Genomic DNA, 27,196 nt, shown 5'->3' with positions numbered 1-27,196 from the left:
GCATTCTTTAGTTTACCTTCTTGTATAGTATTGCTTCTCAACCTTCATCCTTCATGACTATATATATATTTCAAATGGTGTTTGGTAAACAAGATGCATAATGCACTGAAAATTTGAGTGCCCCTTGTAACCCTTTAAGGAATGCAGCCTTTTAAAATAAAAGCTTTAAAATAAGCAAATCTTAGAACTTGATTCAGTAGTGTAGATATAATCTGTAGCATAGAGGAATTTATTTTAGTATCCTAGGATGACATAGATCAGAAGAAATCTCAGGGCATTATCTATTTCCCTGCCTAAAAAGGCATGACATTCGATGTCTCACAGCTAGCTGTGACAACTACACACTGAATTGACTAATTGTGAAACTTTTTTTGTGTGAACCAAAAGAACTTCTGTTCCTTTCCTACCAGTTATGGGTTTCAAATGCAGCCATCTGTTCTTCATTGCTGAACTTACCTCTGCAACTGAGCCCCTTCAATACTAGTGGATGCAGGCTTTGTATCATGAGTATGTTGCTGGCATTTGTTTTACTAGAGAAGTAAGATGATGGATACGTGACGTTTTGGTAAGAATTATATAGGACAGATTGTTTTGGTGCTGGACAAGTGATCGTGATACAGTGATGGAGGTGGATCTTCCTTTCAGTACTAGTTGGAGCACACAGTTCAGAAGGGCTTGCAGAATTAAAGGCAATTACTAGGTGTACCTGCCATTTCTCTCTAGGAGCCATTAGTTTCCTATGGCTGACACTGTCAATGCACGATAATTCTAATGACGGGCTGGTGCAGGCCATCCCTCTTTGACTTTACAGTAGTTTGGGTTCCACATCCTGGTTTAAATCTAGACTGCAGGGGGTCTAAAATAACAGCTGCTTCTCCTTTTCTTATAGTTGTTTTTTGTTTTGCTGCTTCCTGTAGTCTCTCTGTCCCTCCCACCCTACGTCAGTATAGTACTGAAATGCCTCCTTCCCTCTAAGCTGTTTTTTATAGTAGGTTGCAAGCAAACAGAAAGGTATTGGAATACTGTTGGAACAAGCTGTTCTGTGATATCTTATTGAAAATAGCATTTAAAAAGCTGTTTCCATCATGATATCGCCAACAGATGGACCCAGAACACTGAATGGTGATGTTCTCCTGCTGGTTAAGTCTGAATGGATTCAGCAGATTCTGGGGAGCTATTTTCAAATGTAAATCATACCATTTACTGACTCCCAGTATTGTCATCATTCTGCAGAACAAAAGCTAGCTGTGCTATATATATAGTCAGAAATTTACCGTGTCTGCTAAAATGTCTCTCATGTGGCCCTACTTGAGATGGCATACTTCCCATACAGAAAACAGCAGAAGGGCACATGTAGGCTAGTGCTTAATGTAGATCTATGCACTAATATATGAGAAGTTGGATATGCTATAGCATTCAGATCCCATTATGCATGTCCTTTCTCCATGATTTTTATGCACATTCCTTCAGTATTATTCCTTTTCTTTGTTTTTGTTCCTTGCCTAATTACCTCCTCCCAAGATCTCAACCTGAGAGTTTGGACAAAGAAGTTGTAGATATTTGCAATGGGACGTTTGCAAACCGTTACTGTTAATTCTGCCTGCATATTTAATTCCTTTATTCCATGCCTGCTGCATTCAATTACATGGCAAGCTCTTTGAAGATTAACACAATGGGATTCTATTCTTGGCTGACCTCTTACTACTCATGTAAAACTAATGAATAGTGTTACACAATGCATGCAAAATAATTAATTTTCTGTCTGCCAGGGCCTCTTTGCACTTTTATACCAAAATAAACAGATTTTAAACAGGTCTAAACCAGGGTCATATAAATTTCCAAAACAGCTGTCACTCCTTTTTGTATGTCTTTTGCATCCAGCACAGGAAGATGCCAAGGAAAGGCAGAATGGGAAACTCCTCAGCAGCTACTTTTGCACTAGGCAGGCTCTGGTAGCTTGGATGAAACTGCCAGGGAAACCTGGCCTTTTCAACTCATGTTGTTATTTTCATTTCAAGCCTTACTTATCTTTCCTGGGGGTTGTGCCTATAACAGTTTACACACAGTAAGGAGAAACACTGTGTTTCTGTGTAAGCAGCAGCAGAGGGGACCAAAGAGTCCTTCCTCCCACCAATCTGGTGAGGGCAGGCAGTGTCAGAGAGTGGAAAAAGAGGAATCAGGTGATTTGATTGAAGGCAGAGGTGGGGGTCATTCTGCCTCCTGTTTTCTTTGGCATTTTCTTTCTAGGACAGCATGCCAGCTCACATGGTGGCAGGGCATATACATGCTTCAGCACATGACAGATTTTGAAGATGTTTGTATGAATGGGAGGTTTAGCACAGCACAGTGGCCTCTCCTCTCTCCTGTTCCAGACTCTCACATACCAAACACAGCTGGTGGAGGACACCGTCACCTACATCTGCTACATGTGGTCCCTGAAGAGGAATCATGGAATCGTAGGATAGTTTGGGTTGGAAGGGACCTTTAAAGGTCATCAAATCCCCCTGCAATGAGCAGAGACATCTTCAACTAGATCAGGTTCCTCAGAGACCTGTCCAACCTCACCTTGAATGTTTGCAGGGATGGGGCATCTACCACCACTCTGGGCAACCTGTGCCAGTGTTTCACCAATTTCTTCCTTATATCTAGTCTGAATCTACCCTCTTCTAGCTTAAAACCATTACCCCTTGTCCTATTGCAGCAGGCCCTGCTAAAGAGTCTGTCTCCATCTTTCTAAGCCCTCTTTAAGTACTGGGAGGCTGCAATAAGGTCTTCCCAGAGCCTTCTCTTCTTCAGGCTGAACAACCCCAACTCTCTCAGCCTGTCCTCATAGGAGAGGTGCTCCATCCCTCTGATCATCTTTGTGGCCCTCCTCTGCTCCAATAGGTCTGTGTCTTTCCTGTGCCAAGGGCTCCAGAGCTGGATGCAGGACTCCAGGAAGGGAGGCTGGGATGCTGCACTGCCAACCCATGGGATGAAAGTGCCACAGCTGGGAATTATGAGACAGGAACAATCTCATACACAAAGGGTGAACCCTGAGGGGTCTGGGTCATTCCTCAGAGTGCACTCAAATCTTGTGTTGTCTTTTTCCTTCTACTTGTCTCTTAACTGGTCCCTAATTATTCCCCTTCTTATATTAAAAACATGCCACCACAAAACCTGACTCTGAATTTCTATTTTCCCCCAACCTTTCACTCACTTTTCTGGATATTTATCCTTTCTTCAATTAATTATGATGAATCCTGAGGTGGGAAACCTGCAGTTTGTTGTGACCCTACCACTCATGATACGATATCACTTTATGATATTCCATCGCTCTCTAAAATTATCTAAATCTGTCTTTGTGTATGTCTCAACTATTCAGTTCAGTGTACTATTACTAAATCTGAAGACTATTTTAACTGAGATGGTCTATCTCCCTGGCACAGTGCAGCACTCTGGAGAGATGATAACTCAGATCTCAGAAGCAACACTAAGTTCAGTGCCACAGTGCCACCCACCTCTACTGCTTCCAATCCTGAAGCTATCACACTTAACAGTAATTCAGGGATCTCTGTGCTTTTTATCTGTGCACCTTCGCTGTGGCCTGTACCATGTACAAACACATGTCTTGTTTTCAAATTTTCACAGGGTCAGTCTCTGAAAAAAGGGTTTGTTGAAAAGTTACATATATGCAGTTAAGAAGCAAACAGAATTTAGTTCAGAGTTTACTCACTTGATCATTTTTTTCCAGACTGTCCAGACAAGTCTTAGTAAGTTTTTAACTCATGAATTGCTAATTAATGAAGCCTTTGAGAAAGTTATACAGTTTCACGTTAAAGATATATGCCTTTGTGAAGTATACTAACAGCACATGGGAAAGAAAATGAGATGTGGTAGGAGACCAAGTAGGTTAATGAGTTAACTAAAATCCTCTGAGATTTTAGGCTTTCTTTCAAGTTATAACTTAGTTAAGTTAGTAAACATAGTAAAATATAACTTATCAGACTGGAATTTTAGAAAGTGATAGTAAAATTGAGCTTGTTCTACCACAATTCCTGTAGCTCTCGGTCTGGATGAAGCCCGAACAAAATGACGCTTCATGTATTTTTTCTATGAGCCACTCAATTTAATAAGACTCTCCTTACTTATTTATTTATTCATCTCTGTTTGAACAAATAAACTATATACATACAGGGAGAAAGAGCGCCTTTCTTCCTAAGAAACTATTTCTTTTGCCAGTGCTGTTCACCTGTGGGTCATTGACCAATTCTCATAAAATTGAATTCTGACTTCTCACCTTTTAAATTCTTTATTAAATGTAATCCAGCATTTGTATATTCTCTTGTTGTCATTCTAAGTTATATTTCAAATGGCTAACTATAGGTACAGCTTTTGATGTCTAAATGTGGATTATTTAAAAGTGATTGGCATTTTATCAATCTTAAATTAGTATTTTCCCCATTTTATGTGAATAACCCAACTCCCTAAGAGTTTTGTTTTGGTAATATAAAGCGGGCTTCTCATAGAAAGCCAAAGGAACAGAGAATTTCAGTGTTTCTGACAATAAAATTTCATCATCTCATTCTTGCTGGTTTTATTGCTAAGATCTGCAATAATTATTCATTTTAATATGTTTTTTTTTCCTTGTGGGTTTGGATGTGCTGTCTTTACATTAGTCATCATTTTTTCTATTTATCTTTTTTAACTTCTTTAAACAAAGTTACAACTCCATCTGTGGTTCACCATTCCTCTGGCTAAGACATCTTGCAATATAATAGAAGATAACAGTTTAAACGTTAGAGGACAAAAGAAATTGTCTCATTTTTCTGCAAGTGGTAGTAGAATCCTGCAGGACATCTGTAGCCTCTGATTGACCTATCCCATTTGTTTGGGCTACCAGGTGTGCCCTGGCTAATGTATAATTGTTTTGTGCATGCACAGTGAGCCTGGCATACCTGTGTAGATGTAGTTCATTTAGGCATACGAAGAGACAAGGAACCACGATGTTCCACCCCCTGTAGCAGGCTGGACAGGAATGGACAGAGCAACCACAGGAGATATGTGCTCCAGAGCCTCTGTAGTTGACCTAAAAAGTGATAGTAATTTATGTTCAGGGAAATTATATCTCATCCTTTTTGCAGTTAGGTGCAGGAACTATTTTGGACAAAAACAAACAAACAAAATCATCTTAGAGGCAGCTCTGGAAAGTCTCAGTTACAGAAAATAAATTCTCAGAATTATGTGTTCCATAAACAGGATTTTCAAGTGGATTAGTGTCACTATTTCCCCATGGTGAAATAACCCTGGTTCCTCCCCTGTGCCAACACCCTATTGGGGTACCCTTAGTTCTTCCCAAATGAAATGCATCCCTTGTCACATGTAGCTTGAGTTGTCACATGCCTGTCCTGCAAACTTAGTGAAATACCTACTGCAGGGTGTTGCACCAGTGCACAAATGCATGAGAGCTCTGTGATGCATCACTGAACTTGTTTAGCAACATAAAAAATGTGCTTTGTTACATTTTATCATAAAAAGGAGGGCTGGGGAACACAATTATACAATAAATTCTCACCACACACTTTCTGAATGAGATCACAGGACAGCTGGGATGTAAAGACCTTTTTTCTCCTATGAACTGCTTTCTGTGCTCAGTCCAAGTTACAAAATGCTCAGCCAGGCAGGGAACAACCAGGAAAATCACCATGGAGAAATACTCTGCAGGCGCACTATGCTTCCTCTTCAGGTGCATACTTCTTTTTCTAGTATGTTTTGGTGCTGGACTTTGTGCAACCATGTGCAGTGTCCATGCTTAGCACAAGAGACAAATAAGACTTAAAATTGAGAGTTATAATTTTGTGGGGGATCAAACCCATCATCTCCAAGGTAAAAGCCACCCTTGTGTACGTGATTTTATGAAGTTTTGAAAGGTGCTGAGTATTTGAAAGGTGCTGAGGATTCTCAAAACACACTAAAATAAAGATGTGTTCTACGGTCCACAGATGGGCAGATTTAGCCCTCATCATTAGTGTGCCTGGTCTGGAGATTTCTCCTGCGTCATGTAGTGTTCCCAAGGTTGCATATACCCATTAAGGCTGCAAGCACTTTCAGGTAGTTGACAGCAGTCAGTGACCTTGATTCTAGGTATGGAGATATATTTCAGAAAATTGTTTCTCTATATATTTTTGTTTGTAAACCTTTAAAGTGTCTATGCAAATCTACTGCACATAGTTTGATATCTTCTCAGACTGATGATGTTGAAATAAATAAACAAAGAAGCAAACAGGTAAATAAAGCTCCTAAATAGCCCTTAAAAAAAAAAGGCAAACAAAGTAGTAAAAGATATACTGTCAATGCCAGTAAGATGTGGTTAGTAATTCATCGATGCATGACTGAAAATAGGACAGACGTTATGAAACTCTGTTGTTCTAAAATACTGAGTACCAATTACAAAAAAAGGTTATGGTTGGAATTTTCTCACAGGGCTGATTTTTTTTCCCCCTGTATTACCTCAGTATTAATGGGTAGAAGACATGTAACAGCACCAGAGGAGGTTATTAAAAAAAAATCTTCTCAGAGCATAATGGATACTCTGTGACTATTTAATAACAACATTAACCAAAATATTATTAAAGAGATGCACTGTAAAAGATCTCTTTTGACAAGTAACTATAAAACATAATTCTACTTAGATTATTTTAATTAGAGCTGAGATAATATGAAAACATAAACATATCTAGCCAATACACAGTAGTAATGAAAATACCAAACAGTATGTGTAAGTGCATTTAATTGCAGTTCAACAGAATACTAAAGCACAAGTATAAATTAAAGCAGAAGTATAAATTAAAGCATAAACTCTCTTTATTGACAGGAGTGTTATGTTTTTAGAATATTACTTCTACATGCATATGTTTTCATGATTGAAGTTGGTTGCTTACCTGGAGAGATTCTCTAGGTTGTGTTTCCTGATTTAACATAAACATAAATAAGACCAAAGAATCTAATATTTTTCTTATCTGAACTTGTAACAGACCAAATTGCTGAAATACTGAGCATAAAGGCAGTTCAGATACTGAAAGCTAGGCATGTACATACACTAGTAAAATAAGCTTATGAGCTCTGGAAGGTCGCCATCTATATGGTTGAATTGTTAATGCAGTTCTGGGTATAGTTTTGGTCCTGTACAATTCTCTTTCTCCAAAAGTGTTCACTGTCTGGCCTAATTTGGATTTTGAATGGGCCAAGGACCATTCCTGGAAGGTAGTTCTGCTTTGAAGACCCTGCTCTGAAGATTAATGAAGTTTAATAGCAGGGGTGTGAACCAATCCATGCCAATTGCCCTGCCCTAGTACATATAATGCTTGGAAATAGTAACACACTCAGAAATTGGAAGATTAAAGTTTTACCTATACTGCTTTCATGGTAAGCTGGTAAGCTGATGCTTACCAGACTGCTAACATTTTCCTTTGTTTCTGTGTAGTACCAAGCAGTTTTGAGCACCTTAGTTATTGAACGTTCTTATCATCATCTGAAAATACACCACATTTTCATACATGCATGCCATCCGCCTGGAAATTATAAAACAGCCATCACCCTTCAAAGTTTGTAATACAGAAATGTAATGTTATAAGCAATTTTCATAATCTGTAGGTAAAAAATGGGATGTTGTTAACAGCTGGAAGCTGAGCTTTTTTTTTTGAAGCAAATGGCCTTACATCCTTTTTCCTACTGTTTCAGGGAAAATAACACTTTTTTTAAATCTTTGAAAGTTAGAAACATTTTATAGCTGAGGAATAAGACATTCCTCTTATTTATCAAATTTATCTCTTGCAATTTGGAGCTCATTTCAAGCAATGCTTTCCCAGGGTAGGAATAATGGTTCATCTTCAAAATCTGGTCACATCTGTCAAAGAGCTATACATCACAACCCACAGCTGCAATATGTTTGCTATTAAAGTAGAAACCGAGGAAAATGGAAACTGGGCGAAGATCTGTTTTTTCCCTTACTTATTTGCAGTCAGATCTGAGCTAAGCTCAGAGGTGGAAGATGGAAGGGGGCAGCAACCCCCTGACTGTTAGTTACATACTCCACTGGAGGACTCCTAAAGGAGGACCTAGTATAACATGCACAGGGGATAACAGAACCACGGGAACAGAAAAGACTATGGAGATATGAGTCACATTGCATGACTTCCTAACCACAGGCTACAGGAAAGAGCTATGTGTCTGTGCCATCTTTGAGTGTGTCAGTAACAGTGAAATGATCAAAGTATGCTGATGGGCCATGAGATTACTGTAAAGAAGTATGCGCTTGCTGCTCATTCAGGATGCAAGAGGTGTCTTTCTCTAAGTTAAAAATCAGTCAAACAGAAATTTCTAGGACTTTGGCACTATGATGCCATTAAAAATTAATTTAGTTTTAAAATGCATTATGCTTTTAGTAATGAAAAGGATCTGCAGTTAAAAAACAGTTAAATCATTTATTTATCTTTTTTTTTTTTTTTTAATTTCTGTGATCTTGTGAGATCCCTGTTGTGGCTGCTTGGGGTATGTTTGTTGCCAGCCACTGTGAAATTTCTGCCTTCTGCTCTTAAACTAAATTAAGATGTTGCGAAGTAAAAACAAGAGCATCAAGATGGGTGCTGAAACTGCCTATATTTTAATTGTAGTCATAATGTAAGATAAAGTTCTATGAAATGAAACGAGAAAATCAGATTACTTTATTAAAAAGACAGTGTCTTCAGCTTGTTTAACATTGTATTTTGAGGCTTGACAGAATAACTGATTCAGGAGCCTAGTAATACTTCAGTGCAGTCTTTCACTTCTAGGTGACATAGATGAATCAAACCCAGATCCATTATAATCTCCAGTTTTTGCAATTTCAAGGCTACTTGATCATCTTAGTTCAGATCCTATAAATCAAATAACTTGGCAGCAGCATTGATTGATGAGAATGTATCAGGCCTGCTGATTTCTGCAAATCAGAACTGAGGTTCTGAAGACAGGATTAAGTGAAGAAGCCTGTCTTCTCACAGGTTGTATTTTACCAAGAAAATTCTGAATTTTATGGGATTTTATATAAGTGTACATGAGCAAAAGAGACACAGATAGAACCAGAGATGGTATGTTGGGTTGTTGAAGCAGAGGACAGACACTAAGAAACCATAGAAGAGGTTAGAATTGGATACATTGAAGGACAATAAGAGGGATACAGTGACTGATAAACTCCATGGGAGACAGGACTGTTAGGTAGTTGGTTTGACAGACCTTGATGACAAAACCACAGAGAAAGCAGAGAAGCAAGTTTTGGAAGACTAAGTAGAACTGGAATCATCTAGGATACTGTGAAGGGTGTTTTAGAGGAAAACAAATCGTTTTGAATAGTATTTGAATATAACAATAGGCAGGAGAAAACTGTCTAAACCCTAAAGGAAAGGGCTGAAAGGGAAAACGAGTGTGTGGAAAGAGAATGGGATCTGAAGAAAGAAGAAAATTGGAGAAAGGAGAATTTCTGAACTGGAAGTGAATTGATCAGAGAGTAAGAATGGGATTATGTGGGCAGGTACCAAAATGAGGAATTTATGTGGCCACATGGCTACACTCATATTCTGTTATGTATGTGAGATGAGCCTGGAGGAAGGGTTTCAGCACCTTTCTTTCTTTGGTAAGGCTGTATTTTATGTGCTAGATAGAATCTTAGGATGTGGATTCAGTTCTCTTCTATCAGACGTTTTCTGCATGGTATAAACCAACTGAAACCAGTTTCTGCATTATGTAGGACAGCTGGAATTTGGCAGGAACACTGCAGATTTTCCTCTGGGCTCATTGGTTCTCAGTATTTAATGAGCCACACATCTTACCCTTGGGAAAGCTCTATACCTTAGTTCAGCATCTGTAAAATGGGATTAATAGCTCTACCATAGTGCAAAGGAGTGTTCTGGGAACTGATTCTGTAAAGACTGTGATGATGCTAGCTGCACAAATCCAAAAGATAAGAGAAGGTGGAGTCACAAGCTTATATCACAGAGTACTTCAAGGCTGGAGAAGTATATTGGTGTTAAACTGAGAAAGAAATTTTGCCCTGCTCCCTCTGCTAAATGTGGTGAGGAATATTTGAATGATCCCTTGCACGCTTGTAGTGTTACATGCGAGTCATGGTAGCATTACAGAATTTGCATGGGACTTCCATTCATGGGAGCGTTTAGTAAGTCCTTGTCCTTGTTTCAGCTGGGATAGAGTTAATTGCCTTCGTAGAAGCTAGTGTGAGACTATGTTTTGGATTTGGGATGAAAAAATGTTGAAAACATGATGATGTTTTGAGTTGTTGCTGAGCAGCGAAGGACTGTCCAGCTTTTCATGCTCTGGCCTGCCAGCAAGAAGGCTGGGTGTGCACGGGAGCTGGGAGGGGACACAGCCAGGACAGGTGAACCAGGCTGGCCAAAAGGATATTCCATACCATATGACGTCATGCTTGCTATAAAAAGCTGGGGTGAAGAAGAAGAAAGGGGTGGAGGGACTTTGGGAGTTACGGTGTCTGTCTTCCCAAGTAACCACTACAGGTGATGGAGCCCTGCTTCCCTGGAGATGGCTGAACACCTGCCTGCCCATGGGGAGTGGTGAATGAATTCCTTGTTTTGCTTTGCTTGTGTGCGCGGCTTTTGCTTTACCTGTTAAACTGTCTTTATCTCAGCCCGTGAGTTTTCTCACTTTTACTCTTCCGATTCTCTCCCCCATCCCACCTTGGGGGAGTGAGCGAGTGGCTGCGTGGGGCTTGGTTGCTGGCTGGGGTTAAACCACAACAGTCCTTACTTGTCTTTTTAATAGAAAGGCAATTCAGTATGTGTATTTTGATGCTTTTCCTGTTTTGCAGTGTTCAAAGCAGTATCTTTCATTGATATGTTCACTACTGACAACAGGAAAACATTCTTCTTACTACACCTGATTTGAAAGTTATTTAGATCCTGCTATTGCCATATCTTTAAAGATTTTTATTGATATATTTTTGCTTTTTCATTGATGAGGACAGGCTGAGAGAGCTGGGGTTGTTCAGCCTGGAGAAGAGAAGGCTCTGGGTGAGACCTTATTGCAGCCTCCCAGTACTTAAAGGGGGCTTGTAAGAAAAATGGGGATAGACTCTTTAGCAGAGCCTGTAGCAATAGGACAAGGGGTAATGGTTTTAAATTAAAAGAGGGCAGATTCAGACTAGATATAAGGAAGAATTTTTTCCCAATGAGGGTAGTGAAACACTGGCTCAGGTTGCCCCGAGAGATGGTACATGCTCCATCCCTGGAAACATTCCAGGTCAGGTTGGACAGGGCTCTGAGCAACCTGTTCTAGTTGAAGATGTCCCTGCTCCTTGCAGGGGGAATTGGACTAGGTGGCCTTTAAAGGGTCCTTCCAATCCTATCTGTTCTATGATTCTGTGCTAAGGTTTCTTCACTGGCCCTATGTGGTATGCTATTTTAGGGTGGTCTAAGGTCTTCTAGGTCAGTATTATGACACTTGAAATAATAGCCATGAAGAAACATTTTAAAGTAAACAAAATCAGTCATGAAAGAGATTTACATATAACAAGCAAATTAACTACAGGAATGTAATGAATAAAGAAAATCTACTTAAGGACAAATCTGCATGTGGTTATGTAGTATACATACTGGGGTGAAGTTAAGCCCTAAGTATGCAACTGTTTCACAATAGTTATCTAACTGTGTGCAGACCTTCTGAGTTGTATGAGGCAGACATGTAGTGACTGACAAAGCTGGCTTTGGTACAAAGAATAAAGGAAGCATTGTCTCTTTGGGACAAAGTTTTGTGTTTGTACAGTCTCCACAGCTATAAAACCTTGATCCCGTACTACATATCCTGGATGTTATAGTATTCCTTATATTAAGTAATCTTAGAATTATTCAGGACCTATCTCGAGAGATCTTGGTAAATGTAATTTAGAAGTGGCTTTGGCAGATGCAGTCCAAGAAACCAAGGTACAAGACTCCAGTAAGTGACATGTTAATTGCTGGCTACACATTCTGTCAGTAAGTCTGGAATTTGACTCCATATTCTAACATATGAAGTAAGGTATCCAGAGTGTGTCTACATGAGAGCTAGAGGTGGGATTCAGTCTGGGACTAAAACACCTATGCTTTCATCTCTGTGTATAAGAATCTCTGATTTGGATATCTGGTCTCCCATCATGCTCAGGATAGATGTAGGATTCAGTTCAGGTGCCTAAAAATAGGCATCTAATGTCATATGAGGTGCCATAAAGGTGTCTTTTGCATGCACATGGAGGCTGTCAGGTATGATATAGGGCATACACAGGGGAGACCTGTAGTCTGCTGGATGGCAGCTGGAGGCCAGGTGGGATGCCTCAGGGTGTCTTCAGTAATGGTAGATATCTGCATTAAGGCAAGTGAACTAATACCAGGGTGACTGGGGTGAGGTGAATTGTTCTCCGGACTCTATTGATTGTATTGGCTGGGTCTCAACTGACTGTAATGGGAGCTTAGATACCTGGTGTAGATGTAAATAGCTATGCTGTAAATTTAGTTATCTAAATCTGGAACTGAATTTAATCCTAATTGTAGAAAGAAACATTTTTTTCTATACTTCTTGTGCAAACTGTACTTTATACAGACACAGACAGAGGGATACAGTCAACACAAACTGATATACTGCATCTCTCTTAGCACGTATTAATAAATAATTAGCATACTTCAACATCATAACATTTTACAGGACCCGGCAAAGGTGCAAAAGGCTCCTCTAGTTAGCTACAAAAGCTCAGATGCTAGATTCCTGTGTAGTTATGTAAAAAAATTATTGGCACATGTTGACAGATGGACCTTGTTAACTCCAAACAGTATAGCAGAAGTGTTACACTGTAGACCACTAGAGGCTGCATGAGGTTCTGTACAGAATCCTTAGACTAGAAAGACATATTAAACTGAGATATGTTTGTCTGAATTACTAATAATAATGTCAAAGCCCAAAATAATATAGGAGGTATTTTGTATCACCCAGGTCAGCAGATGGTGCATGTTAGCACGAACAAACAGAAAACATGTTTTCTGAATAGTTTCCATAATGATCTTTGAAAATCATTATATCATAAACTCATTTCTCCAGAGCAAATCATAGCTATTTATTGACAAAAACATTTTCAGAATCTGTGAACGTTTGCAAACTAAGCTGAGGTTTAAAAACACTTCAGAACTGTTTGGGGTGTTTTTGGTTTGTTTCCCCCCTCTCCCTGCCCCCCACACAGACCTTGCAGGTGTTTTCTTGAAACTTCTGAAAGATAATGCAGTAGGTTGTAATACTACACTAAGGTGTAGTGAAACAGTTGATCATCCATAAGTCAGTAAAAGGCCGTATGATGCGTCAGATGATGCTATTCGGGCTACAAGAAAGGGGCATACAGTTGAAGCAGTGGCTGGAGACCTGACTGGACAAAGGCTAGAGCAGTTGAAGCTGCTTAGGAAGACTGAACTGGACCATCCCAGCTGCCTTTTAAAGTAGGAACTGTCTCAATTTAGGAACAATCAGAGATCCTGCACATCAATATTACTTGAAACGTCACCTTTTCAACTCAGAAACTGAATTCCTGCAAAACCACAAAGACACCATTGCTTGGGAAAGTGCCAGGATCATGTTTCTGAATGACCGGAGATCATTTTCAGTTTTAGAAATAATAAGGTCATTGATGAATTTGTTGTCTAGCAAAAGTGTGCAATTTAAGTTTAATTAGTACACATGAATATTTTTGGTCTGATGAGAGACCTATTTTGGCTTAGATCCCAAACAATGACTTTTAACCAGACTGTTTGATGTTGGAGTCTGTCCCTGTTCATTGAATTCTCCCATGAAATTACTAGCCCTAGGAATCAGCCTTTCAAAGCAGAATCTGTTTTTAATTATTAAAGAAAGTAAGTCCCCTCAGTAGACCGTAGATGGGTTCTAGATGAATGCTCAAATCTATCCTTTGCAATTTTTCTCAGTTTTAACAGGACACAGTTAATTCACATGGTGCCCAACACAACTTTAAAAAACAATCAACATTATGCAAACCTAAGTCTATTCAAATTTTTGTCTGACATTCTGATAAAAAGAGTGAATTTTTAGTGAAAACAGTCTAGTTGTGTGTTTGTAACACAAACATTGCAGGGCTTATAACCTAAAAATTAAATAGACCACAAACAAAACTGAAATTACTCCACTGGGCTAGATTGTATTTTAACAGGTAGTTCTAAGTAAGGAATGGTGAACAGCTTCATGATCCAAGGAAGATATTATTGTTCCCAGGGCAATAATTTGGTCTTGACACTAATAAGTAACTAATTCTTGACCTTTACAAATATTCCTATTTACAAATATTTACAATAAACCTAACACGCTAAAACAAGAAGTGTTAAAGCACCCTTTACTCTCTTTTTCTATTTACTTTTCCCAGCTTTAGTTATCTAAGGCAGCAACTTCTGAGATGTTTTTTTACTGTCATGAAATAAATATACAGATAGCTATACACCTGGATGCAGGGCCTCCTCTGTTTTGAAGGAGACATTTAATGTTTTAGGTCACTGGTCTTGAAGCAGCAAGGAGAATCGTGAAGTTAGGATATGCTGAGTATGGAGCCAGATGAGTGCTGCAACGGACTGTTTAGCATGACATTGCAAACCATCAGTGGTCTGTGGCTTACAGTCCATGACATCAAGCATTAAGGATATGTCTATACTAATAAGTAGTGCAGTGCAATGGGAACAGATCTGTGTAGTGAAAAAGATGTGGCTGATTTCATGATCACACTATATAGAATTAATCAGTTTTAATTTGGGATAGCTTTAGTGTGGTCCTATGGTGAAAAGGCCATAAGGTGTTGGAGCATGTTTTGTACAATCCTGTAATGTACCTTATGGTGTAGATCCACCCAAAAGGAATGAATTTCTCATGCTCTGAAGCTACTTTGCAATCCAAAGCACAGCCAGGGGTCAGTGAAGAGGTTTGCTTAAAAAATAAAAGTTTGATACAAACTACTATCAATTTTTTTCACTATTCTGTGAAAACTCATGAAGAAAGTTTGATTTTCATGTATGTTTTTTAAGCTGTCACTTTTCCCCTAAGCTTTTAGATATTTCAGTTTTCGTATATTTAAGGCAGCCCTTCATAAATTGAATAAACAGCAGAGGGTTTCGTTATACAGGCATCAGTGGTCTAATAGTTTTGCAAGATGTACCCAGCAATGCAGCTGGGTGAAGAGCTCCTTTTCTTGTCAAAAGATGATTGCTATTATTATAATCAAAGCTGTAAAACCCTATTTTATTTTGAATTAAATTGATTAGAATGAAGACATGCATTTTTTCTAATAAAGATTGATCCAAATTTTGGAAGGAAATTATCTCTACACACCACAGCTTGTCATATGAAATTATTTTTACTAATCTTTGAGCCAAATAGAAACAGTTAAAAGATAGAAACTCTAGGTAAATTTATTAAATGTCAACTAATGAAAACTATACAAAAAGTCTGTATGTTTCACTCCAAACTTCTGTTTTTTCTTGTAGCCCAAGCAGCGCACATCCATAGTATCTTCTCTGGAATTTCACCGAATGAATCACAGCCACAATTATTTTGAAATCAACTCATCCGTTGGCTGTACAAGTTTTATTTCTACTCCTGCAATAAGTCCAGCTAATTATTCCTTTGGATCTCTGCAATACAGTATTGAAGAGAGAGAACTTCCAGGTATAGAAAAAAAAAGCTTACTTTGCCTATCAACAAAACTTTATAAAATTATAGGTCTGTGGGTTTAAGCTGGAATTGCTGTTGCCTTTGGTAATGAAATACATTTATCATAAACACACAAAATTATTCCTGATTTATATTTTTGCTGCTCAACAAAGGGTTCTTATATTTCATTACCAATGTTATTAAAATATACTTGTTCCTGAATGTTTATTTTGCATAAACCAAACTTTGTTTTTCCAGAAATGCCTAGAATTTAGCTATTGTAGTTTTTGAAATTACAACAATTCAGGTACACGTCTACTTTCATCATTGTGTGATCAGCATACTCTAACATGAATTTTAAGTTGGACAAATGTAATTAGAAAACATCATGTAACCATCAGTAAAGATGAGGAAGGGAAGATTTCTAGGTAACCTGACATTATTTCTGCAGCAGTAGTGGAGCAAAATTTTAATATATTTGCTCTGATGAAAAGAATTGACTAAAGTGATAGTGTGATTGTAACTGTGAAGGATTTATCTGTATATAGAGGTTTACATAATGAAAATGTTTTAAGAAGGATTAAAATACTTTCTTCTTCACAGATAAAAACTTCAGGAGCAAGAAAGTGTCAGTAAACCATGCATTTAGTGACTTCTGTCCCTTCAGATTTCACATACGAGTTGCTTTATTTAGGCTAAACTTGTAATAGAAGAGCATAGTATTTGGAAAAGCTGATGTATTGAAACAAATGTCTTTGATAGCTAATTTATGTGATCTGCAGATGGAATTATTTCTTTTAAAGGGATACTGTATTTAGGGTATAAATAGAAGTAGATTACAACAAAATAAAGAATAATACAAATGTTGAAATTCAGTACAAACTTATCAGTTGGCTTCTACAGCATTGGTCTTCAAATGAGATGAATCCTCTACATTTCTGGTTGGTAGGCTTCAAAAATTCTGAAAAATCTTGCTTTTAAGTGATTAAAAAATAATAAATTTGTTAGATTGAAGGTAAACTACATTGTTAAAGAACTGTTGTGAAATAAGAGTGAGAAATCACCTGTTACGATAAAGAAAGAGTTAAGATGATCAGAAATTATTCATATTAGGTTTCTTGGACTGGCTGTGTCATTATCTATATCTCATTTTCATGGATATAACAAATCTTTTCAAGCCTAACTGGAAATAATTAATTTGAATAGTATCTTTTATTCCTAGGTCTGGGGTCATTTGATTCTTTAGGGTTTGGGGTGGTTTTTGTTGTGTGGATTTTTTTTTTTCCCTACTGTAAATTCTGTTCAGTGATCACAATTTTATTCTGGGTAGTTGAATGATACTAGATATGTCTTGGTGTTTAAAAGCAAAAGTAAGAAAACAGAAAGAACATTAACTGGAGTTAGATAATTAATTTCCCCAGATTTCTGCTGTTGCACAGTTCTGGTTAAGTTCCTCATAATATCTGGACTTGCTTTACTTTTATATTTTTGATTAAATTTACAATGGACTGCACTCAGTAACTTTTTATCACTGCATTTGATTTGGTCTGAAATTGGAACTATAATCTCATGCTTATTAGAACTGTACTTTTCTAATTTGTGGATGATTTGATTTATGGATTGAGTGGAAGCTGAATTTCCTTTTGTGTCTGCCTAGAAAGCTAACAAAAAATAACAAAGGCAAAATGACTGGTTCTGAAGGTCTGGACATCTTCTACCAGTGTTTCAAGAGTACAGTTTACCATAAGTAAATCATTAATTTACCATTTGTAGATGAAATTATAGTAGTAGTAGTGCAATTACTCCTCCCTCGCATAATTTCTATCCTAGAATTATTTAAGTGATATATAGCATCACAGATTAGACACAATCATTCTAAATGAAAAAACTCCCAACATTATATTTTGCTCATTAAGGTCCTTCCGACTCTTTAATGATAGATGATGCACTGTAATTCTGCAAGAGACAAGGAGTACTAGAATAGCAACATCCAGAAAGTACAGATCAAAATTGTCTCTCTTGGAAAAGTCTCTGAGACTTGTTTCTTACCTACATTGTTAAACGCTGAACCTTGAAGAATAATGGTCAGCAAGGAGTAGCAGAAACAGTGTTCTGCTACAGCTTTTTTTCTGCTTTAGCTAGCTGTTGTTTCACTGAAAGGTTCCTTTTCTAGATCTACAGTGACAACAATTACAATTCATCATATGTCTTGATTGTAATCCTCTGAATTGCCAACTTCTTTGGAAAATTCATGGAAGATCTGCACCTTAAAAGAATGTTTAGTTCAATAACAATTGAGGATTTGTGCGCATTTGAGTGTTTCCTTCTATATTGCATTCTTGGGCATTTATGTGTCCCTTTTCTTTTAAAAGCGTCATCAGCAAAAAAGCAACGAGTTATTTTATCATGCTCATTGAGGTCCAGGGTCTTCTGGCTGATGAGAAAGAAACAATATACTGGAGGAATCCATTTTCATAGTAACTGCAGCTAATAGTTTTCTGTTGCCTTCTTTGAAACAATCAGAATGCTTTTTACAGGTTTCCTAAATCAGGAACTGCCATCTGAATAAGGCATTAGTATTTCCCTACTCAATTTCAGTGTTTTTTATGTTTTCTTCAGGAAACTTAGAATGATTCATTATTATTCAGATGAGAGTAGAAGATGAATACAACAAAATAATTATTCTAATTCTAAAATCTTCATCATTTTACCTCTGCTTCAATTGCCTGCTGCCAAAGAAGAATCAACCTCTTGTAACTTTTGGTTTTATATTTGGGGGTCACAGTTTTACTCTTGGTGTTTGCTAATTCCCTACATCCCCTGATTTGAAATGGGCATCCTGATTTTCAAGAAGTGTATTTCTATCAAGTAGAAAACCACTGAACTATATCACACCACTATATTATCTGACTGACAGCATGTGACAACATTTTCTCATTAACTAGCTGGAGAACAGTCCACATACAATGGTAAGTATGTGCTTTAGCTTTGGGATCAGATAGCCTTGTAGTGTAAACAGAACTGTATATGTTGCCTGCATGGGTGGCAGAAGATAACCTTAATATCAGGTTGCCTGCAACTCAGATGTAAGGATAAAGATTCTGTTATTTGTTTTGAACTTTAATTGGTGGAAAAATCTGCAGCAAGTTGATGGAAACTCTTCTCTCACTCCAGTAGACATAGAGCAGACTGTGAACACAGTTTTGCCGTGGCCTATTTTCACAGCTTTATTTGGAGCAAGAACATTGACTTCACAGAAGTGTTCTCAAACACAGAGTGAGTGATCCTGCTTTTACAGCATTGCATTTCACCTCCAGTTGGAGGTCCGTGAATCCAAACAATGATGTCAGCTACTACTATTAAGCTTTCTATACTTCATTATGTCTTCCCGTACTGAGTATAATTGTGCTTTGAAATTAAAGAGGCAGTTCTGCAGATATTTGTGTTCTGTTTCAGATCAGAAAATAGATCTGTATTCAGATGCATGTATGCAGCAAAAATGTCAGCAGTTATCTGTAGGTAATCTCCTTGCAATCTTTATTTTCAGACCATGGAAATCTTTAAATTTTCAATAAATGCTGTATACCATTCACTGTAAAAGAACATACATCTTTTTTCTCATCTTGCTGTGGTACCTAGAGGTATTTACTGAGTTTATCTCTTAATCTGTCTCCTCTGTAGAACCTTAATGTAGCTCTTACTCTTTTACATGTCTTGTTTTCTGACAGCGAGTAACATTATTTCATTCATCTAAGAAGGATGCATTGTTCCTTAGAACAACCCAGAATGTAAAATTTAAGAATTCAATCTTTAATATGTAGACTATGGTTTTTTCTCTTCTGCAACGAAGTAGTAGTATTTGAGTCACACCTTAGGTTTCTTTTAGAAGTGTCTTCAGATCTGTCTTTAAAGTAAATATCTGATCAAATATTTTTGTCTCACAAGCCCTATTTTTCTGAAGCGAAAGCAGCCTTACACTTAAAGATAAGCTTGCAGTTTTGTCTTTCTCTTTTGAGAGAATCAAGATATTGAGCACATTACTGTGGCTGTTAGAAAGTATTAGAAACTTGGTTCAGAGGTCTAGTCTGACCAGATCTGGCTGTTCTGGTCATTCCTGGCTATGTTGCATTCCTAGACACAGTCAAAATTTATTTTGCTGCAGGAATGTTCCTGTATGTGACATTAGCAAAGCTGCTATTTGAAGTAGGTCACATATTTGTCAACATTACTTTCTTATTCAAGTATCTCATTTATTAAGAACTGGTATGAAAAGTCCAAACTGTGATGTCTATGTAGACTCTTCAAGCCTTGTTTCTTCAATTATAAAAAGTTTTGGAATTACTAGAGGTGAAATACAAAATTAAATAAATGCAAAGAAAAAAGAAAATACCTTTTATTGCTAGAGGGTATTTTTAGGTGTGCTATATGTAAGTTCATGATACACTGTCTCTGTTAACAATACCGTACTAATTCCCAAAAGAACACACAGTTTTCCAGTGACAGAAAAAGGGGAAAATATTGGCATATAATGAAATAGGCATAATCAACAAATGCTGGTAGATAAAGCATTCCCATCTCCTGTATATGGACACCTGCACCTCCAGTGAGGGAACATGTGAAAAAAATTGTATTACAATGTACCAACCTATCATTGATTGAGAACTCTTTTCCAGATGAAATGCCTGGGAAGGTCAAATTCAAAGCCCTCTTTTCTTTTTTTTTTAAATTTTCTTCATTATCTTCTTGATTACAATACAACAAAATCTGCCAAGGCATTCTTCAAACCAGGTTAATTTGTGCGTTTTCATCTGTGAAGATTATCTGGTTTTTCCCTTCAATTTATAGCCAAGTTCAACTGAGTGCAATTAGTAAGATGTAGTAGAACTATTCCAGGAACTGGTACTGGGGATCATACTCGATACTGTCTCAAGCAATTTAATTTTTGTTCTAATTAACTTGTCCAGCAGATGTAGCATGTTAAGGTCTCCTTATGTTGCCTTTCTTTTTGCTGCTTCTACTTCCAGCCTTTGCACAGTTATCCAAGGCAAAGATACAGTCTGTCCCACAGGAACAGAGAAATGTAAGGTTAATTCATATTATAAATATGAATATTATTCATTAACTATGATTGTCTTTACAGCTTCCAGTTTCAAAACAACATACTTCATGAAGCTCATAATAATTATATCTCACTGTTACAAATATGTCAACATGAGGTGTGTAATGTCCAAAAATCTGATAGCAGAAAGACCAAGTGAGGCGAGGCCTGGAAACCTGTAGATGAAATGGACTCCTGTCATTCCATTCAAAAACAATATATATTTTTGCAAGAAACTGATCTTCTGTACTAGTGCTTGCATGAAACATGAGATACAGTAAGCCCCTAAATCCCATGCCACCTGAACTTAATAGTCCTGTTGGAGGTAGTTATATTTTTCCAACTTAAACTTTGTGACAGTGTTACCTAGCCCTTCAGTAATGCCTGTACAGTGTTACCTTTCAGTCTTTTCTCATGCTTAAATGAATTATCTGGGCCTAACCCACTTAATAGCTCTTAGTGTGAACCTGTTCTCCAAACATAGTGTCACCTGTCGCTATGTGGACATTCTGATTACTAAGTCAATAGTAAACTAATATGAAAATAAAACAATTTGAAGCAGGCATATTGAAGGAATAAAACTGCAGATGGGTCTCTAGGCCCTGTTTTCAGATTTAGCATTGGATGTGTTAATAAAACAAAAAATTACATGAACAGCTAATCTCTTTTCAAATTAAATTCTAAACCATCTAACCATGTGGATAGGCATGTGTTGAGCAATGTGCGTGCCGATCTTTTAGTCAAATGGCTATTCTTCAGAGGATTTGCTCTTGTCCCCCACATTATTTGCTTACTATGAATAAAGCCAATTAGCAATTGTTGACAATACAGGGGAACAAAAATCCCATGTAATATGTAAAATAGATTTACTAATTTTGAAAGCCGATAGTCTTAGACCTCAATCTGGCAAGCAGGAAGGTAGGAGATAGACCAGTGCTGAACATGAGAATTTCTTAGAATCTGTCCTAAAATTGGGAAAGATTTCCCTCAGGATCCTTAGGAACAGTATGTGTTACATTACAGTCAGCTTCATGTATTAGCTATTTCTTCGACTTTTCTTTTTGTCCCTAAAGTAAACATAATGTATGCATGTCTGTGTGCATGTCTATTTCTGCTATTAAAATCTATTACACTTCATTTAGTTACACACATCCTCTTCTTTCTGAGATGACAGAACAGACATGTAACAGTGGTTCATCACATCATAAAATGATTTCCTGAAGGAACATCAGATATTACAACAGTAACCCTATAAAGAATTTTTAAATAGCTTCTTTGGAGGAACAGGTTATGAATGCAATTGTTAGAATCAATATAATATACATTTTTAATTATATATATCTAATGTGCATTTTTCCAGTTATAATAATTATCCTTACATGTAAGGTCAAAAGAAAACATATTTTCTGTAATGTTTCATTTACAGTTCCTAGCCATTTTTAAAAGCACAGTAACTATAGGTAATACTCATACTTATCTGATTGTCATCTTAGTCATATCTTTGCTTTGCTGTTTTGCTTTGTTTTTTTTTTTTACTAAGCTGGAAGCAAAATAGTTAGTTTGAAGTGGGACCATTTGCAGAGACAGATCATTTTAGTCTTTAGGCTATCAGCATGCCCTGTATTGTTCCCTTATCTTTCCTTTGGACATTTTGTAAGATTGACCAAGCCGTGGAGGGATGGTCATGAAAACTTCATCAGTCAGAAGAATTGCCATTGCAAAATGAGGGCCATGAGAAAGGAGCAGTAGGATGTGCCAGTCTTCAGTTCCTCACAGTATTGTTTGTGGTACAGTTTTCTTTCACTCTGTGAATGCATTTAAACTGATTGTAGCATTGTTTAGACTATTCTATCTTACATTTCAATCTATTTTTCTTTTTGTTATTATGTCCTCTTATTCATACCTAATCACTTTTCTACTTCTTCTCCTTACTATCTGAAGTTTATATCTTTTAGAAAGCTTTCTGCTCACCAGCGATATTTCTGAGCCCTATGTGAGATGATTAGAACTGAAGGAAATGGCAAAAATGTGCCTGTTTTTCTAAAAGAACCTGTAGTCTTCTGAGCATACTTAGTGACTTTCAGTTAAAAAAAAACTTTCTATATCACATACCAACCAGTAACAAAGAATTTTATCTGTTTTCTCCTAAGACCATTTTGAAATAAAAGACAAATTTATTTCTCTCTCTTACTCTCTGTGTATGTAACTCTACATCTTTTTCTATTTCCTGTTCCTTGCTATCGAATGGTAATGCTACTATCATTTGCTGTAATAAATCTCTCTTTTTATGTTGTTCCACACTGTATAAAAAAATGGTCTATAAGGGTGGGAAATATCTGGTGAATATCTATATCTCTGGTGAATATCCAACAACTAGGGTAGAGTCAGTCTTACTCATTAGCTTCTTAACTAGGTATTTTATAACCAACTCTAGGTGAACAATGTGAGAGAGGCACATCAGAGTACATTGCAGGTGGTAGTATTCTTGTGGAAAATGAAAGTTTGATGCTATTTAATGAAAGAAGAAAATTAAACCCAGATGTCCCTCATTATAGAATAGCCACTATCATTTTGTCTAAAATGGAGATGACACCATGAGTTCCAGAATTTTGATTCTAGTGTTGCAAACCTTTTTTCCAGCAGTAATTAGTCAATAAATCTGAGACACTCTCATGAATGGTTTTAGAATGACTGAACAGATCTTATTATAAACCACGATGAAATATTTACATCTGTTTCTTCCTATGTTATTGATTAACTTCTACAGTAGCTAGTTTGATAGTTTATAATTAGATAAGAATTCAAAAAGATACTGGCAAATTTGAAAAAAATTAAAATATTCCTTGCTCTCAGGAGCATTTCTGCACTTTGGTAGAAGTAAATAATTGCACAAATTCAGGATATAGCAAATAATATAAATTGAAACTGTGAAGAGATTTCTTCGAAAATCTATAGAAACACTATGTTATACCTAGTTTTGGACTTGGTCATACAAGTTTTGCATATGAATGTTCATTTTGTATTTCTCGTTGTAATGTAACTCTAATTATAAAGTTGTATAAATTGAAGGGATTTTCTTTTTCCATTTCTAATTTTTACATAGTGAGAGACTCATTATCTTCTTAGAGTTATGCAGAGGATTCACTGAGATTTTGGACTTATTCAGATGAAGAAGATAGAGGCAGGTGGCCATGTCTGGGGAAGATACAAATCTACTCTGAAAATATGTCAGAACTGTCAAAGACCCAAATGAATAAATTCTCACAAGTTTAACAAAAACAGAAGTACATAAAATAAAAAGCATTAGAAAGGTTGGCCTGAGTAAGAGTAAAGTTTTATCTACCCTGTATCATATTTGACAATGACCAACTATGAATGCCTTTGGGAAATGCGTAATTGCAAAAAAAATGCATAGTGACACCTCTTCAGAATGTCGTTACAGCCTTCAACTATTTGCAGCCAAGGTCCTCCTAAGCCCAATGTCCTCCTGAATGTTTCCTATGTATTACATAACCTTAGTAGATTTTTGTTTTATGGATTTATCCGTTCTCCATTGAACCCGTGTATAGTTTTTGTACCCACAAGATATTATTGCAAGGAGTTCCACACTTAAATAAATATCTAAACTCCATGAGTTGCACCTTTTATTTCTGATAATTTAAAAATTCAGAAGGCTGAAAAGTAGGTCCATTGTTTATGTTCTAGAGCTTTCACTTGTGTGACTTGCACCCAGCAGATTGTGACATCAGCTGATGCCAACTTTTTGCAATTCAGCAGCACTGTTCATAGAACTAAGATTCATAATTCCTGAGACATAGAATCATTTTCTTTTGGATTGTGACTTTTTCTTCTGCTTACAGATATTTTTCTTCTATCAAGAGAAACTCTTCGTTAAATCATTTGAAAGAAGTTTTATTCCCACTTTTGTTGATGTTTTGTAGAGCTCATTAGTGGCTATTTCCTGTTTATACATTTACAAGAACTAAAGAATTAAGGACTTACTCTGTAGCAGCATTATTTATGTATGTTATTTCTTAATATTTAAGACATGCTGAAGTACCCTGTTAAGAAAGAACTCAGGGTCAATCTTGTACAACTCACAAGGAAAAATACTACTCATCTCCTAAGGATTTTTTTTAAAAGAAAATATTTAAGAATTGCTGTCTCCAGGCACATGTCATAGGAACGGCAGGATTCTTTATAATCCTCCCCAGCATTCATATTGGCAACAGTAAAGACAACCCACATGTCGTGTCATAAAAAAAAATCAAACATAGACTTGTACGTAGTTTTACCAAGGAATTTTTGTCACACTTCTAATAATCAATAATTTGCAATGCTATCTGCAGTCTCTTTTTTAATGCATTGGATGGTTTGTAGCTTTGATAATGAGATTTGTGCTTCTGGTATTAACCAGGCTTTAAGTGGCTGGAGAGGAGTTTGTATGCAAGATGCTTACTTGTCAGGAAAGAAGAATCTCCATGTAAAACTTCAAGCTATATGTGAAAACCCAAATATGTACAAAAAATAATTTAATTGTAGTATTTTTAGTACCATTTTAATTAAAATCTAGTTTAGTTTAAATTCAGCTTAGTTGAATTCTCTGGGGCCCAGTTTGCTTGCTTTTTAAAATTTAAATTTAAGCTTTTCTTCAAATATAATGCTCCCCTAGCCGCTTTTCATTTATCAAGATATCAAGGTATCATATCTTCTTTTTTTTTTTTTCTTGCTAGAGAGCTGTCTTGTCCTGTTGTGCGTATCTTACATGAGGTATAATCAGGAGGAAGGTAGATGTAGATTTATTCAGTTTTAATGTTCACTGGATTCTGTAGAATACTATAAACCAATATTAGATTTCAATAATAATTAAATATTTCGGTAGAAATAATTCAATAGCAATTGACTAAAAGTTATTTTACTCTTTCTCACTAGTTTTGGTGTTTCCCATTGCAGGGCAGGGGCATTCTTGTTGGGGATTTCTGTTTCTGATAAATGGGTTTAAATTATGAAAAATCTACATTTACCTATGCAACAGGCCACTAGAGACAGCTTAATATTGTTGTTGTTATTAAGGCAAAAGTAAAAATCAGGTATCCTTCAAATGAACCCTGTATATCACGTACTTGCTGGATCTTAAAATATTATCTTATAATGTTTAGTGGCACCTTAAAAATGGTGGAAGAAAAAATCATGTGTATTTTCTACCAAAAAAAAATCTACAGAGGTATAGCGCTCACATTGAAGGCCATCTTCCCATTTAATTTCATCCAGAAGGAATACAGTTTGTGCACTCTGAGATTGCTCCAGGTTGTGAACCAAAACACAATAAACAGGAACTGTCAGGAGATTTCTGAGCCAAACTAAAACACTAATGTAGATGCACCTGTAAGCCTTCAGTATAAATCAGCTATTAACCACAAAAGAATCAGAAGAATGAAAACAATGAGAAAGGAGAGATTCTGACTATTTCAGCTATAGAAAAAGCTCTAATTGTCCCTTTCACCATGTCGAATGTCAGAAAGGCTGAGTATGAGATACAGGTTTTGTAAAACCAAGCTTATTGTTTTGCTTTTCTTTTCTGAGTTAAATTCCAGGAAAGCTAATTGTTAAAACCATAAATATTCAATTATTTGAATCACTTGCTATTTAGTCAAGCAATTAGAATAACCCTACCTGCTTGCTAGCTTGCTCACAACCTTCTGAAAAAGTGAGATGATAATCATAATTGCCCTCTTCCTCCTATAGAAGGTATCCTATGCCATTGTCATAGGCAGGAGAAAGGTGACACTGAAAAAGAAAGAAATTGGATAACAAAATAAAAAAGAAAAATACTGCTAAAAATACAGGTTCTGGGAACAGGAAAGACTCTTTTCCCTGTGTTACCAGGCATTTTTCACAAAGGTAAAAACATACATTATTTCTCTTGAGCAACATGGACTGCTTGAACTATAGTACCCTAAGCTTTTTCGTAGCTTAGGAGGTAGTTTTATATCATGACCACAGAATAATAAATATTCATCACAAATTTTTTCTATATTGTAAAATGTTATATGGCCTGTGCATCTTTTCTTTCCCTGAGTGATGTAGTCCCCTTCAGAACTTGCCGTACCTAATAATTCCTATAGGCAAAAAACCCCCGATGATGTTATTCCAAGTCAGCAGAACTGACAGCCCATATCTATGTGGTGCGTCTATGTGTTGGGCAGGGGAAGTTCTCCTTGGACAGTATATCACTCACTCAGAAGTAGTCAGAGAATTTAGGCAGGTAGCTATGTTTTGGTGGTTTAACAAGTAGCTTGTCCTCACTTCATCTGATGTATCTTCATGCCTTTACTCAACAGCAAATGTCAAATTAATCTACTTCACAGGGAAACAGACCTGGAGTACCATTCC

General features: G+C 36.8%; 1 protein-coding gene across 4 annotated transcripts in view; it reads left to right on the top strand.

Moving 5' to 3' along the window:
• ANKS1B (ankyrin repeat and sterile alpha motif domain containing 1B) overlaps window positions 1-27,196 on the top strand; it is a gene marked incomplete at both ends in the record, with an annotated part of 473,260 nt that overhangs the window by 176,468 nt on the left and 269,596 nt on the right. For all 4 annotated transcript variants that reach the window (XM_082013919.1, XM_082013918.1, XM_082013917.1 and 1 more), the window contains one exon: window positions 15,540-15,720. In XM_082013919.1, the coding sequence (XP_081870045.1) occupies window positions 15,540-15,720 (181 nt within the window). The remainder of the gene's footprint in view (window positions 1-15,539; window positions 15,721-27,196) is intronic.

This window comes from Phaethon aethereus (genome assembly GCF_964289735.1).
Source record: "Phaethon aethereus genome assembly, chromosome: 1".
Lineage (NCBI taxonomy): Eukaryota > Metazoa > Chordata > Aves > Phaethontiformes > Phaethontidae > Phaethon > Phaethon aethereus.
Note: the sequence above shows the minus strand (reverse complement) of the source record. Positions and strands in the feature narration are given on the sequence as shown.